General features: G+C 52.2%; 1 protein-coding gene across 4 annotated transcripts in view; it reads right to left on the bottom strand.

The window, feature by feature from the left end:
• The window catches only part of AFAP1 (actin filament associated protein 1), a 133,527-nt gene that overhangs the window by 63,627 nt on the left and 55,357 nt on the right, over positions 1-14,543 (bottom strand). For all 4 annotated transcript variants that reach the window (XM_047799510.1, XM_047799507.1, XM_047799509.1 and 1 more), the window contains exons 2-3: positions 12,130-12,258; positions 9,327-9,421 (exon numbers count right to left, since the gene is read on the bottom strand). In XM_047799510.1, the coding sequence (XP_047655466.1) occupies positions 9,327-9,421; positions 12,130-12,256 (222 nt within the window). In that variant the 5' untranslated portion in view covers positions 12,257-12,258. The remainder of the gene's footprint in view (positions 1-9,326; positions 9,422-12,129; positions 12,259-14,543) is intronic.

Below are 14,543 nucleotides of genomic sequence, written 5' to 3'. Positions count from 1 at the left end.
CTGGCAACGTTCTCCGGAGAAGGAGCCTGCTCGGTACTCAGTGCAATCACACTGCAGCTCCCTGAGCAGCCCTGAGCCGGAGGCCCGCTGGCCCTGAAGCCGTAACTTCACACCATGGAAAGCTGTACACACTCCAGCAAGATCAGCGGAGGCGCTTTCTCTCCAACGGCACTGCTGACTCCAAGGCAGACCCACCTCTTCTCCCCGGGAACATGTACGGTGTCTGCTGGTTCCATCACCCCCTGGTCCTCAGGCCACTGAGAACGGCTGCGGGGCAGGGAAGCCAGCATCTGCCAAATACCTGCGACCGGCCCACACTGTCTCAGGCCCCTCTACCCTGGTTACAAGCTACAGCAACCAACCCACATGCGGCCATTGAGGGAGACAGTATATCACCTTATATTTTACAGACGTAGAAAGTAAGGCTCAGCCTCTAAAACCACCTGCTAAAAATCAGACACTAGGAGTTCCCACTGTGGCTCAGTGGGTTAAGGACTCAACGTTGTCTCTGTGAGGATTCAGGTTCAGTCCCTGGCCTCGCTCTGTAGGTTAAGGATCTGGCATGGGTATGAGCTGTGGTGTAGGTCACAGATGTGGCTCGGATCTGCTGTGGCTATGGCTGTGGTGTAGGCTGCAGCTGCAGCTCCCATTTGACCCCTGGCCCAGGAACTTCCATTAACTGCAGGTGCAGCCGTTTAAAAAAAAAAAAGCAAAAAACAAACAACAACAACAACAAAGCTGTACAGTAGAAAACGACAGAAGCCTGTAAACCAGCGACAGTGGAAAAAATAAAAATTATTTTTAAAAAATCGGACACTGGTCCATGACACGCTGGGGCTTTCAGGCACCAGGTCTGTCCGTTAAAAGATCTTTCTAATACTCATGGCTGTCCTCTCTTTCCCTTTTGTAACAGTTCCCAAAGGGGAAACGTCACCCCGAAAGGAACAGAACGGAGGCCCCAAAGGGAAGCGCTCCAGGTTGAGTTTCCAAGTAGACAGCGCTCCACAGAGCGGGAAACTCCACCGCTTTCCGTGTAACTCAAGTCCTGGCCGCACCACGACGTCCCCGCGGGTGACTAATCACCCCTGCGCGCTCAGCCCACTCCTTCCTCTGGCCAGACGAAGAAAGATAATTTAGTCCAGATCATCGGCCCCGGATCCCTCCCCGCCTTGAAGGCCGTTCTCTCCCTCCCAGCCCCGTCCCGGCTGGAGACCGAGTCGCCCCCCCTCCTCCGCCCTCCCCTCCAGGGCTGGCTGCCGGCCACCATCACTCTGCGGTCTCACGCTGGACCCTGGCCAGGTCCCTCCTCAATTCCCGGGGGGCAGGAGGCGGTGCGGGAGTCCACGCGGGGTTAAAATCTTCGCTCAGTGCTTTGGAAAACAGCTGCCTGATGCCTGAGTGTCTCTATTCATGAAAGGAGAGTGTTTCAACTTCCGCTTAGTGTGTCGAAACAATCAAATTATTCATGTTCTGGGAAAGCAGCACACAGGATGGGATCAAAGTCAGGTTTATGAATTGGCCCAGCCTCCCCTCCTAGGGCTGCAAAGGTGTGTGAAGTGGGGGCTGCCTCTGAGCTGATGGGACGTCTCGGGCCCCGCTGGGGGGGTCTCCTGTAGTCGGCCCAGCCTCAATACAGGCCCTGAAACCCACGCATTCACTTCGAGAAATATATGCCAAGAAGGTCAACTGGCCCCATGAGCAAAAATGGATAAGGATGTTTAATCAGCGTGTTCCACCCCCAAATTCGAAAACAATCTAAATATTCACGAGAGAAGAATGCTTGGCACCGTAACCCAGCCCTGTGCAGACGTTTGAGAGGACGGGGCACATCTGTGTCATTTCCTTGAAAAAGCGCCACGAGACACGGTTCGGTGGGAGAAACAGGTCCACCAGGCTTTCCGTCAAAGGTGTGCACACGCCCGTCTGGAGGAAGGCAGGTCCGTGGCCAACACGCTGACGCAAGGCTACCTCTTTTTCATGAACATCTTTACAGCGTCAACTTTTTCCTTAATTCTCACTGTTTTTAACATCAGGGGAGAACACTACTTCCACTTTGAAGTCACATCCTGCAAAAGAAATAATCCTCAGAGGAGCACCCTTTCCCCTCAAAAACAATCTCACATGCTGCTCCCCAGGACCGTGCTTGCCTGAAACTCTGGGTCCAGGCTCCGGCAGAGGCACGATGCTAGGTCAAAGGGCAAATGAGGGAAGGCTGAAAAGAGGTCCCAGGAAAATGTGTATTTATTTTTTTTTTCTCTTTTTGCCTTTTCTGGGGCTGTTCCCATGGCATATGGAGGTTCCCAGGCTAGGGGTGGCATTGGAGCTGTAGCCACCGGCCTACGCCACAGCCACAGAAACTCGGGATCTGAGCTGTATCTGCGACCTACACCACCGCTCACGGCAACGCTGGATCCTTAACCCACTGAGCAAGGCAAGGGATTGAACCCGCAACCTCATGCTTCCTAGTCGGATTCGTTAACCACTGAGCCATGACGGGAACTCTGAACATGTTTATTTTTTTAAGCCTGCACCTGGGGCATATGGAAGTTCCTGGGCCAGGGGTGACCTATGCCGCAGCTGCAATCATGCTGGATCCTTTAACCCACTGCACTGGGCTGGGGTTTGAACCCACACCTCCGCAGCAACCCAAGCTGCTGCAGTTGGATTCTTAACCCCTGTGCCACGGTGGGAACTCTGAGGTACTAGTAAAATTTGAAAAAATAAAAAGGAACAGCTGTTAACAGGAGCGTCCCCAAAGGGTGGTACCCGAAGCGCCATTCAGCACCATAGCTTCCAGCTCCATTCCAGGAGTGAGAACTCACTGACGTCACCAAATACTGAGATTTGAAACAGTATGAAACAGGCAAGTCGGGTTTCCAAAGGGAGCTGGAGACCAGAGTGTCGGACGAAGAAGACACACGTCCCAATGCTCGGCACGTGGCGGGCCTGGTCTGGCCTCGTCCTGTCTACACAGCCTGCCCGCAACTCAGAGTCCCAGTCTCCTCCCTGAAAGTGAGGGCACTGGGTCAGGACCGTCTCTGGCGCCCATTGTGGCTCTAAGATTCCAATTCTGGAATCCTGATCAAGTTGCAGGTCATCGGGCCATAAAGCCAGCTTCACCCATTTTTCACTGTCAGGGACGGCTGACTCGGGGTCCTGCCTACACGATAAATGACACCGGAACCTCCGGCCAGAGCAGGAGCTTCACGTGGACCTTCTCACAGGAAGGCTACATGGCAGCATCCCTCTGCCTGGACCGGGCAGCTTCGCCTCCACGTCCGAAGAGACCCAGCCTGTGCAAGAAGCACTTGCACTGTCTCCCTTCGGTCACCAGAGCCTTCCTGGACTGGCTCTCTCAACACACACACGGGCAGAACAAGGGACTCGGGTCCAACCCCACAGCCTCTTCAGAGACTGAAAACGAAGGATGAGAAGCTTCCCGCAGGAATGCCTCGTCTGCGCCTCTGCTGTGCTTGAGATGTGAGCTCGAGAGGCCACAGCACTCGTCACTGGATGACTTGTCTTTCTTTTTTAATTTTAATCTTTTATTTTTTGTCTTTTGTCTTTTTAGGGCCACACCCGTGGCATATGGAGGTTTCCAGGCTAGGGGTGGGATCAGAGCTGTAGCTGCTGGCCTACACCACAGCCACAGCAACACAGCATCCAAGCCGCATCTGTGACCTGCACCACAGCTCACCGCAACACCGGATACTTAACCCACTGAGCAAGGCCAGGGATCGAACCCACATCCTCATGGATCCTTAGTTGGGTTCGTTAACCATTGAGCCATGACGGGAACTCCTGGATGACTTTTATTTTTATTTATTTATTTAATTTTTTGTCTTTTTGCCTTTTCTAGGGCCGCTCCCGTGGCATATGGAGGTTCCCAGGCTAGGGGGTCTAATCAGAGCTGTAGCCACCGGCCTACACCAGAGCCACAGCAACTCGGGATCCGAGCCACATCTGCAACCTACACCACAGCTCACGGCAACGCTGGGTCCTTAACCCACTGAGCAAGGCCAGGGATCGAACCCGCCACCTCATGGTTCCTAGTCGGATTCCTTAACCACTGCGCCACGACGGGAACTCCTGGATGACTTTTAAATTCACAAAAATGGTTTTCCCACAATGAATGCTTAAGCAAATGTTACCTTTTAGTTTAGGAAATCTCATCTGCCTTAGGCAGCCTAAGTTTCTCCTTTCAGGTGTTGTGCCTTATTAGAGAAAACCAATACTTAAAACTGGATAGGAATTTAATGTACAGGCTTGCTTGGCTCACAGCATTGGCCATAATTTAATTCCTATCTTTTGGGAAAGAAAAGCCCATCAGTATTTACCCTTGCTACTTTAAGGAAAAGCCTCACAGAAAATTCTTTTTCTATTAATAATAATAAATACCATGCTTGTGTGGTTATACGGTATAAATACAGTGGTTATGACTGTTATTTCTATTATTTCCACCCTATAACAATTATTATCATCTGCTGTCTGCCTTCTGTATGTCTCCCGCTGTTCTGAGAGACTTATTTTTTTCTCTCGTCCCTAAAATAACACTGAGAGACTGGCATTTTGATTACAAGTTTACGGATTAGGAAACTTCAGCTCAGGAGGAGAAAGACCCTGCCCAGCGTTGCCTGTGCTGCAGAGCTGCTTAGCGGAGGCGCCTGAAGCCAGCCTGGTGGGCACAGGGACAGGAGAAATGGACCCTGAGCAACTATGACCGTAGCAGCCGAGCCCAATCGGATGCAGAGAAGGAAGCATCCAAGCCGCCACGGTGCTGGAGAGCACACGGCTTCCAGCTCCCGCAGCACGGTGGGACCAGTCATTTCCGGAAGATGCATCTGGCAGGTGCACCCCCATCTCCTCTGCCCTGAGCCCCCTCCCCCGCCCCACAGGCACTTTCCCTCCCCGCTGCTCCCCGCCACCTTCCCCTCCTCCAGCCCCCATCCATCACGGTCCTTTGCACCAGACCCTCCAATCAACCGTGAGACCTGATCTTAGCAGAGAAAAATACCAGCCTAGAATTTGCAATCAGTTTCTGACTTTAATGCTGCACACACAGTGGTACATCCAGGTCCTGTCTTTCTGGGTACAGTGATTAACATCTGGTAGGAGTAGCAGCCAAAAATGATCTGATCTGACATAAGAAAAGGAGGGGTCATATGCTACACATCAGCCACAGGTCAGCAAAGCCCTTTCCCCCTGACAAGAGTTCACAGCCCTCCAACGGCATCGTCTCAATGCCTGGCGCCACGGGCCAGGCTTGAGGGAGGTACCTGGGCTGCTGGGGGAACTGAGCATCAGAAGGGACTTTCAACGGATAAAGCGTGTATAGTCTAAACTGCAAGATATGGTTTCAATCCTAACGTCCAGAATTTTGAGCAGTTCTCTTCTTGGCAAAATCAAAGTTTCTACCCAAATGATGTCCCCTTCCATTCTGATCGCTCTTTAATCTGCATTCCTCGCAGCACTTGAGTAAACACTGGGAGGTTATTCACACATATTTTCTTAAGTTTTCTCAAGTTCTATTTAAACAGGACAGAGAATGAGAGCCCGGGGTGGAGGGGGGCGGCCACGGCCCCTGCCCTTCCTTCTCTGCCGGGAGGCGGGCTCCCTCGGGGCAAGCAGAAGAATCCCACAGCAGTGCCAGCGGGACAGCGATGGGGGGGTCGCCCCGGAGCCAATTCAAGGTGGAGATGCCAAGGGAATGACACATGGCACTGGACCCCCGAGGAGGAAAACAGGATGGTTCACGCCCACGGCGAGGACCACATCTGCCGCACCAGGGAAATAAACGGTTTTGTTGTTTTCAAGCTTGGGCTCTCGTCTCAACTCTGCAACGGGTAAAAGGCCTGATTTTGCCATAGACTCTCGAGGAAGCTCAGGATCCCCTCCGTCCAACGGGGACGGGGACGCTGCTGCCGAAGAACTTTAGGAAGGACTCCACGCGGCCGCCAGGCAGGGTGCAAAGCCTGGATCGAACCCCCACTGTTTCACAGAGACCGGAAGCAGAATGCTGGTTGGCAGGGGCGGGCGGGGGGGCGGCTGCTGTTTAATGGGGACAGAGATTCAGTCTGGGAAGGTGAAAAGTCCTGGAGATGGGCAACGGCGGCACCTGCTCAACGGTGTGAATTCGATGCCACTACACGGCACACTTCAAAGTGGTTACAGCAGTAAAGCTCGTGTTATGTATATTTTACCACAATTTAAAAAACCAACCTCGGAGATTCCACTGTGGCTCCGGTTAAGAACCCCGACTAGTTGGGGGGTGGGGAGATGCGCTGGGGGTGTGGGATGGAAATCCTATAAAATTGGATTGTGATGATCATTGTACAACTACAAAAGTAATAAATGCATTGAGTAATAAAAAGAAAAAAAGGAAAAAAGAACCCGACGAGTCTCCACGAGGACGCAGGTTCAACCCCTGGCCACAGGAATCAGTGAGTTAAGCATCTGGCGTTGCCGCAAGCTGCAGCGAAGGCAGAAGCTGCAGCTTGGATCCCACGTTGCTGTGGCTGTGGTGCAGGCTGGCAGCTGCAACTCCAATTCGATCCCTAGCCTGGGAACTTCCATATGCTGCCAGTGCAGCCCGGAAAAGAAAAAAAAAAAAACAAAACACATACAAAAACGACCTCACTGTTATCTGCTGGCATAAGAAGTCATCCCATTTACATAAGGTCCGGCCTGAAAATACTGAAGCATTAAACTGCTGTCCCACGCCATCTAAACACAGTGTAACTCCAGGCGTTTCAATGACCACGTGAAAGTATTTCTCAAGAAGGCCTTGATGGGCTGTCATTCACATGGTACCAAAGCCCTGCGTCTCCCTGGCTCTTTTCTCTCGCGGGAAGGTCAGCGTCTCCCTGTCCATAAGGGAAGCGCAGTGATCGATTCTCTGGATCAGACCCGGCTGGAGGGCTGGGTGCTGGGAACGGGCAGCCAACAGCAACACAGAGGGGACCCACGTCCGGACGAGGTGCCGCCTGGGCACGGCACCCCCACGCAGGCTGCACACTAAGCACCAGCCCTTTGATGGCTGCCCAGCCCTCAGCAGGAAACAAAAACAAAACTCTGTTGGAAAGCTCAGCCCTTCCAGAGATGTTTTGATTATGCATATGCATATTTTGGCCTTTCCCAGTGTCCCCGGGAAGCGAGGAGGCTGGCCGTCTGTACACCGCCTGCATACCACACCGCCGTCCAAGCCCCATCGGCCACACGGAAGGGAACCCCAGTTCACCCAGGACGCTGGCCCCCCGCCCCCAGATGCCAAGGGCAACACAGAAACAGCCACTAGTCCCTTCCCGTGTAGAAGCAAGACGGACTTTTGGACGTGGGCCCTGACCTGGGGGTCATCGGCTCTTTCTGCTGTTGGACGTGAGGAACGCAAAGAGGCAGCGACGAACACCGTCTCCGAAGTGTTAAAAGGGAGTTCCTCGGGAGAACGTCAAAAGGAGACACCTGCAGCAACCAGTAGGAAGCTTCCCTTACGCAGGATGAGCAAAATGTAGAGATACGCTGGGGAGGGGTCCACGGGGCGGTTAAGGGGACCCGCAGAAAGCGCTGTTCGGCCCTACAAGGGATGCCAAGGTAGAGGACGACTCGCTCCTCCTGGGTAAACGCACACAGCCTCCTTCAACGCCGGACGCAGCGGAGTTACAAATGCAAGCGGGGTCCAAACGTATGAGAAACAACACCCGTTTGGAGGACCCCACATCTTACACGAAAAACCAGTCCTTCGGTCCTTCAGGCTGCTGTAAGGACCTTTCTGAAGTCCTGGGCAGGCCCAGGGCCCTTCGAGGCTTCACTCCCCTGCAGCGGGTTCCAGCCTCATCTGCAGAACCACCCACCTAAACTCTACCATCCGGCTCCACAGAGGGGCTTGTAACACCCGCCCGAGTCCAGGGCGGGTCTTCCTTGGGCTCTGTCTGCCTCCATCTGCAGTGTGCCCTCTGCCGGGCACAGCCTCCTGCCCATCGCATCTTTACTCCACCATCAGCTAATTCTCCTGAAGGCCAACGGGCCAACCACCAATGACCAACTGGACAAAAGCCAACTCACCAAAGCGGGCAACGTACCGAGCGACTGGCTTGCTTGCTAAATAAGGAATTCAGCGAGACACGCTGGGAAAACACAGCTGAGCTGTCTGAAAACCACTCTCCCCTCCACTGACTCACTGAAGTGGTCCGTGGTCCTCATTCCACGTGTGAAATGCCCAACCGACATCCACAAAAGGCTGAACCTCTGTGGTCAGCAGCCTCCCGTCCAGGGCGCCGACGAGATGGTGCCGTCCGCTGAGTGTGCACTTTTCCTGCTTATCATCCACGCCTGAGCCATCACACGTCTTCACTGGACCCACACCTCCTTTTCTAGAAAATGGAGTTTCGCACCATTCCCATGTGTAGAGTTATGACAGGGGCTCTTTGAGGCCGGGTTGTGAGGCGTCAATAAAATTACGAGTGAAAAAACAGCACGATTATTTCCTGCTAAATAATCCGTGACTTGTGGGAAACCCAATAAGGGCTAGTTTCCTTCCTCTGCAAGGGATCATTGAGCAGCCACTGGAGATCAGCCGTGTGCTGGACCAGGCATGACAGAACGACATCAGACGCAACCCCGCTTCCCTGCAGGTCTCATCGTGGGGGAGAGATGACCAGATGATTCAAAGAGAAAGAAAACACTAGCAAGAGCATTGCGAAGTAACTGACTTTGCTCGAATTTGGAATGAAAGTCTCGTTTCCCCGAGTAAGCAAATGACAAAATAGCAAAAGGCGGAAAAAGCTGAGTGGTCCATGAAAAAGGGCGTATGCTGGGGTCCCTAGCTTGCAAAAATAGCAAAAGGGCTCCAAAGCAAATTGTGAATGCAGAAAATCAAATAAAATACGCATTCCTGGACTATGTACATATTTGTGTTTCAGGGGTGGGGGGTGGGGGGGAGAAGATATTTAATCCCAGAAGAAGCATAACTGTAAAAGTTCAAGTTTCAGATGAAGGTATTCAAATTCAGAGGTAACCCAGAAAAAGGGCACATCCCTATAGGCTCTACGATCACTGGTTTTTCCTGCTAAATCATCTGATTTTTTTAAAAAAAATCTGACTTAAAAACACATTTCCATGGATCTCTGGCTCCAGCAAAGAAAGACCAATTCGCAGTGGAGACTATGGTCATAGCCTCTCACCCACCTGTTACTAGCAGCCCCCAACCACACTCCAAGGAGTGCCTTGGGCAAAACAAGGCCTCCTTTCTTCCAGAATTGGGTTTTTGTCATCTGCCCCTGGGACCAAAAGTAACCCAGGCATCCGGGGCTTCTTGCGACGGTGGGACTCACCAGCCACGGCTGCGGGATCTCTGGCAGAGGCATCTGGGGAGGGGCCGGCAGGCTGTTGGGGGTCTCTGGCTTTGCAGCATCTTTCACTTCAAAACCTGTACCAACCCAAACCACAGAACTGGATGAGGAGGAGGAGGTGGAGATGAGTTACCAGCAGCCATCACCTGCCCCCAGCCCCTCACTGAACACTTCATGAATATTTATTTTCTCTAATCCTTTACAATAATCCTGCAAGGCAGCGATTCTTCTTCTCCATTCTAGAGGTGAAGGATCTATGGCTGGAAAAAAAAGAAGGTTAAAGAACTTAATTGAAACAAAACCTTCAGTGGATGAATTTTAAGCAAACTAAAGAGCTGAAGAGAAAATTGGTGAATTGGAAAATAACATCCAGGGAGTTCCCACTGTGGGGCAACAGAAATGAATCTGACTAGTATCCATGAGGATGCAGGTTCAATCCCTGGCCTCGATCAGTGGGTCGGGGATCCGTGAGCCGTGGTGCAGGTCGCAGACAAGGCTCAGATCCTGAGGCTTGGATCCAGCTGTAACATAGGCTGGCAGCTGTAGCTCTGATTCAACCCCTAGTCTGGGAACTTCCATGTGCCGTGGGTGCGGGCCTAAGAAGAAAAAAAAAAAAGAGAGAGAGAGAAAAGAAAGAAAGAAAACATCCAGAATGAAGCATGGAAAGGAAAAGGGTTGGAATGAATTGGGCAGAGGAAGAGAGGAAGGAAGAGCAGGGGACTCAAGAGGCCCAAACCGCGGTGTGTTCAGACTGGAAATCCACAGTGGCAGAGAGATGGGTGTATGCGGAGGAGATGGGATTGAAAGAATTGTTTCCTCCACTGACAAAAGCAGCAGGGGGAAATGACAGTCAGTAGTTGAAGCGTCCACCATGTGTCAGGCCGTGCTGGGAAATGTTTGACACTATCTCATCAATCCCTCACGTCATCATCCGCCCCAGTGCCCTTCTTCCAGAGGAGGAAACTAAAACACAAAGAGATTAGTGACTTCTGCGAGGTCACAGGCTGGGCACCAGGCAGAGACAGAAAGCAAAGCCTGTTGGACTACAGAATAGACACACGTGACCACGTGTCAAACACGGCTGGGGTTCATCCATGGACAACGACAGACAGGGAAAGGTCCACGCAGGAAAGGAGCAACATCATTTATAAGTGGTCGTCTCATCTCTATCTCTTTCTGTCTCCCTACTGTCCCCGAACCCGAATCCTTGTTCTGCACTCCTGTCTCAGCGACCGGTCCCACAATCCAGCCGGGACCTCACGCAGCTCTTGTTCAATCTGTGACCAGATCCTTGAACCCATTGCCAAGACGGACAAGGAGAGCTTTCTGGAATGCAAATCAATGTCAAATCATGGCTTCATATACTAAAAACCAAAAAACAAACAACTCTACATTCGAATGGGTGAGGCGCATGGTATGTGAATTAAATCTCAAAGATGCTGTTTAAAAGAAACTTCTACAGCTCATCCAGCCTCTTCCACTGAGCCTTCTAGAGCCAACATCCTGCCCTGCATCCCGTCCCCAATGCTCTCTCTCAGAAGCCGGTTTGCTTTCTCCCTGCTATTCTGTCTTACCCGCTGTGCACAAGAGGTACCACCGCAGGCCTGAGGCTGCCATCTTTATAAGGGCCTGCTGGCAAGCTTGGCCCTTGGCCAGCCTCTGGGGACGTGGATTTCAGAAGGGTTCCCACTGTCCCCTAATTGATAAGGTCGGTTACTATGCCAAGACTGAGCAAACGAACAATCTATGCCAAACACCTGCTGTGATGGCTAATTTGGGTGCCAACTTGATGGGGCTCTGGGATACTGGGAGAGCTGGCAGAGTGTTATGTCTGGGTGTACCTGTGAGAATGCTTCTGGAAGAGATAAGCCATCAAGTTGGAGAACTGAGAAAAGGGGACGGCCCTCCCTGGGGAAGGTGGGTACCATCCAATCTGTTGAGGCCCCAACAGAGCAAAAAGGTCCAGGAAGGACGAATGCGCCCTCTCTGCTTGAGCCAAGGTGCCCGTCTTCTCCTGCCCTCAGACGCTGGGGCTCTTGGCTCTTGGACCATGACTTATACCATCAGCCCCCTGATTCCCAGGCCTGCGGACTCAGCTGAGTCACAACACTGGCCATCCTGAGTCTCCAGCTTGCGGAGCACAGGTCAGGGGACTTCTCAGCCTCCATAATAAGCCAGCCCCTAGAATAAGTCTCCCCTTATATTAGCTCTATCCCACTGGTTCGGGTTTTCTGGGGAGCCCTGACTAACAGGCCTGCTTTCCTGGGAGCTTGGGGTTTTGGAACTGGAACGTGCCAGGCCGAGGGTGCCTCTGTGAAAGCCCCCAGAAAAATCTCTGGGCAGTGAGGCTCTAATGTGCTTCCCTAAACAGAAACGTGGCACCCAGGAAAAGTTGTGGTCTGTGTGGCCCTCTCGGGAAGAAGAGCACAAGGACATGGAACCTTCCAGACTCAGCCTGGGTCTTTTTCCCTTGCACCCTGGCTGTCTATCCTCACTGCATCTGCAACAAACCCTGATAAAATACAGCTTTGCACTGTGTGCTTCTAGTGAACCTCTCAATGTCGGGGTGCTCTTAGGGACCCCCCAGCACACCCGCTATTCCATTTAGCTCCTTAAAGCCTCTGCCTCCGTAAGCCCAGAGGCCAGCACGGTACCTGCCACAGAGCGAAGCCGTCCATGGCAACCTGATGAATGAATACTTTGATTCAGGAATACGCTGCAGATAGACCAGGACGAAAGACGGCGGAGAGGCCAAGAGAGACTGGAAGAAGAAAGACACGCGCACCTTTGGACGACTGTACCCGCAGCAGGATGTCGGTGATAACTGCCTTCTTCTCCCTGACGGTGGATGTCAGGTATTCGTGGTCCAGGAGTTCAAGAAAGAGGCGAAGTTCAACTATTAGCTCTTCCATTGCTGAAAACAAAGGAGAGAGGCGGGGACCATTAGAACCGTGGATTTGCAAACGTCGGACCAGGAAAGCTGAGTTTTACAGCGAGTGGTTCATCATTAGCTCTGTGGCTGACCACTGCTTCCAGACCTGAAAAGCAAGTTAGCTGAAGCCGGGTCGTCAGAAGGATTCGCGCATCACCCTCGAGACAAATGGGCTGCTCCTTCGCTTCTGCTTTGAGGCAACGGTACCCGGCTGGTGGAAACGCCAAAGCCATGCTGCCGACAGATGCAGTCACGACCCAAGAGCCTGACACCGTCATCTGTTGGCAACGTCAGGATATTCAATTTCAGTGTCAAGAAAGAGGTGAGAGTTTAAAATACCAAATAGCTTTCAAGCAGCCATGAGGACGTGGTTTCAGAAAGTCAACACCCAACTCTGCTTTGGCAGGGCCGGCTCCCTCCCCAGGAAGACAGGGGGCACATTTCTGCAGTTACGACCGAGAGGCTGGGTGCCAGGGAGGACCTCAAGGTACGTTCAGGTCCTGACTCCCAACCTGTCTTCCAGGATTACGGCAGACTTTCCCTCGGCCACCCACGAGACGGGGCCAAGGGGCTGATGCCCGCAGTTTGCACACCACGGTGGGAACCTCTGAGTGATACCAAGAGCCTTCACGGCATCTGCGAGGTTAAGCTGTTTTCATGACACTGTGACACGGTTCAGCTTTCCTTGCGCTGACGGGGCACGTGACGGGTGGTGAGTCTGCTGGCCTCTTAGTGCAAATGAAAGCGGGGACATCAAACTCTGCCAGTGGTCACCGGATTCTTCACTTCTACACCAGCAGGAAAAAATAAGTTCAGGTTTTAAGATGCTGCCTTCCCTTCGGCGCGTCTTTGATGAAGCAGCAAAAACCACTGCGCTTCCTGGATCTCAACCCTGGAGGACACACTTTTCGAACATGCTGTGGGATGACCGGGGACGCTTGCGAGAGACACTTCTGCAGAGCCCGGAGGGCGTTGCAGAAGAAGCACGTGGACGACCGCTTGAGCTGTGAGCTCCACGAAGCCGCTTTCTTCTCGCAGCACCGAAGAAATGATAGACACGCTGTAATTACTCAGACTTGAGGATGCGCCTGACACTTCTCAACCGTGAACAGAGTAAGCTCGCCCGGTCAAGGTAAACAGTGACAGCATTTGCTGCCAACGATAAAAGATGAGCTTCCAAGTGAAAAGAAGAATGTCAGACATGGGAGTTCCTGCCGTGGCTCAGCAGAAATGAATCCGACAAGCATCCGTGAGGATGCAGGTGCAATCCCTGGCCTCCCGCAGTGTGCTGGGGATCTGGTGTTGCCGTGAGCTGTGGTGTAGGCCATAGACGTGGCTCAGATCTGATGTTGCTGTGGCTGGGGTGTAGGCCCGCAGCTGTAGCTCGGATTCCACTCCTAACCTGGGACCCTCCATATGCCGCGGGCACGGCCCTAAAAAGACCCCCCAAAGAAAAAAAATTCGAACATGTGTGTCCACCACCAGGCACACAGCCGCTTCTCAACAGAGACGTCTAATGGGTTGGGGGTGACGCTAAGGAATGTGACCTCCCCGTGGATGGAGCCTGGAACTCATGACGTCATGAAACCACACACGGGCGAAGGCCCATCTCACAGGTGAAGCAAGTGGCGATGTGCCCTGTGGCAGAGAGTGAATATGTGGTCACAGCATCAGCCTCCATGTTGCGATCAACGTTTAAGAAACTACCCCTTGCAGGGCTTGGGTGTAGTTTCAGATTCTTCCCCGAAGTCTCTTTTCCAAGCACACACCTGTGTGAGGCCAGGCTCTCTGTACGCACCTCCCCCAAAAGAATGGTTGGGAACAATCAGAATGCGGAAATGGATACGGAAGTCCAGGCTCCTTCTATTAAGCCAGACATGGAAGATATTTGTCAAAATATAAATCAGGGCCGCTCTTTCACTAATGAGCTCATTTTGGTAAATGCCGTTACGTTTCATTAATCTTTCAATAAATATTTTAAAAATCTGTGGTTTTAAATGCTAATATGATGAATATCTACAGACATAACCACATAAATAAAAGCTCTTTGGGGTCCTCAATATATAGATGGAGCCGTAAAGTCCTAAGCAAAGAAATTCGGGACCCACTGGTCTACGGGGTTCTTCCCAAATCTACTAATATACAAGCCTAGACACCCTCCAGAATAAAAGATCTTAGCCAAGGCCACTGTTTTATCATTGCCAAGGCTCTCATAATTGTCCTTCCTTTTTTTTTGGGCCACGCCCTTGGCACGTGGCCTTTCCTAG

Source organism: Phacochoerus africanus, chromosome 10 (genome assembly GCF_016906955.1).
Source record: "Phacochoerus africanus isolate WHEZ1 chromosome 10, ROS_Pafr_v1, whole genome shotgun sequence".
Classification (NCBI taxonomy): Eukaryota; Metazoa; Chordata; class Mammalia; order Artiodactyla; family Suidae; genus Phacochoerus; species Phacochoerus africanus.
The sequence above is the reverse complement of the archived record's forward strand: the minus strand, read 5'-3'. Positions and strand labels throughout refer to the sequence as shown.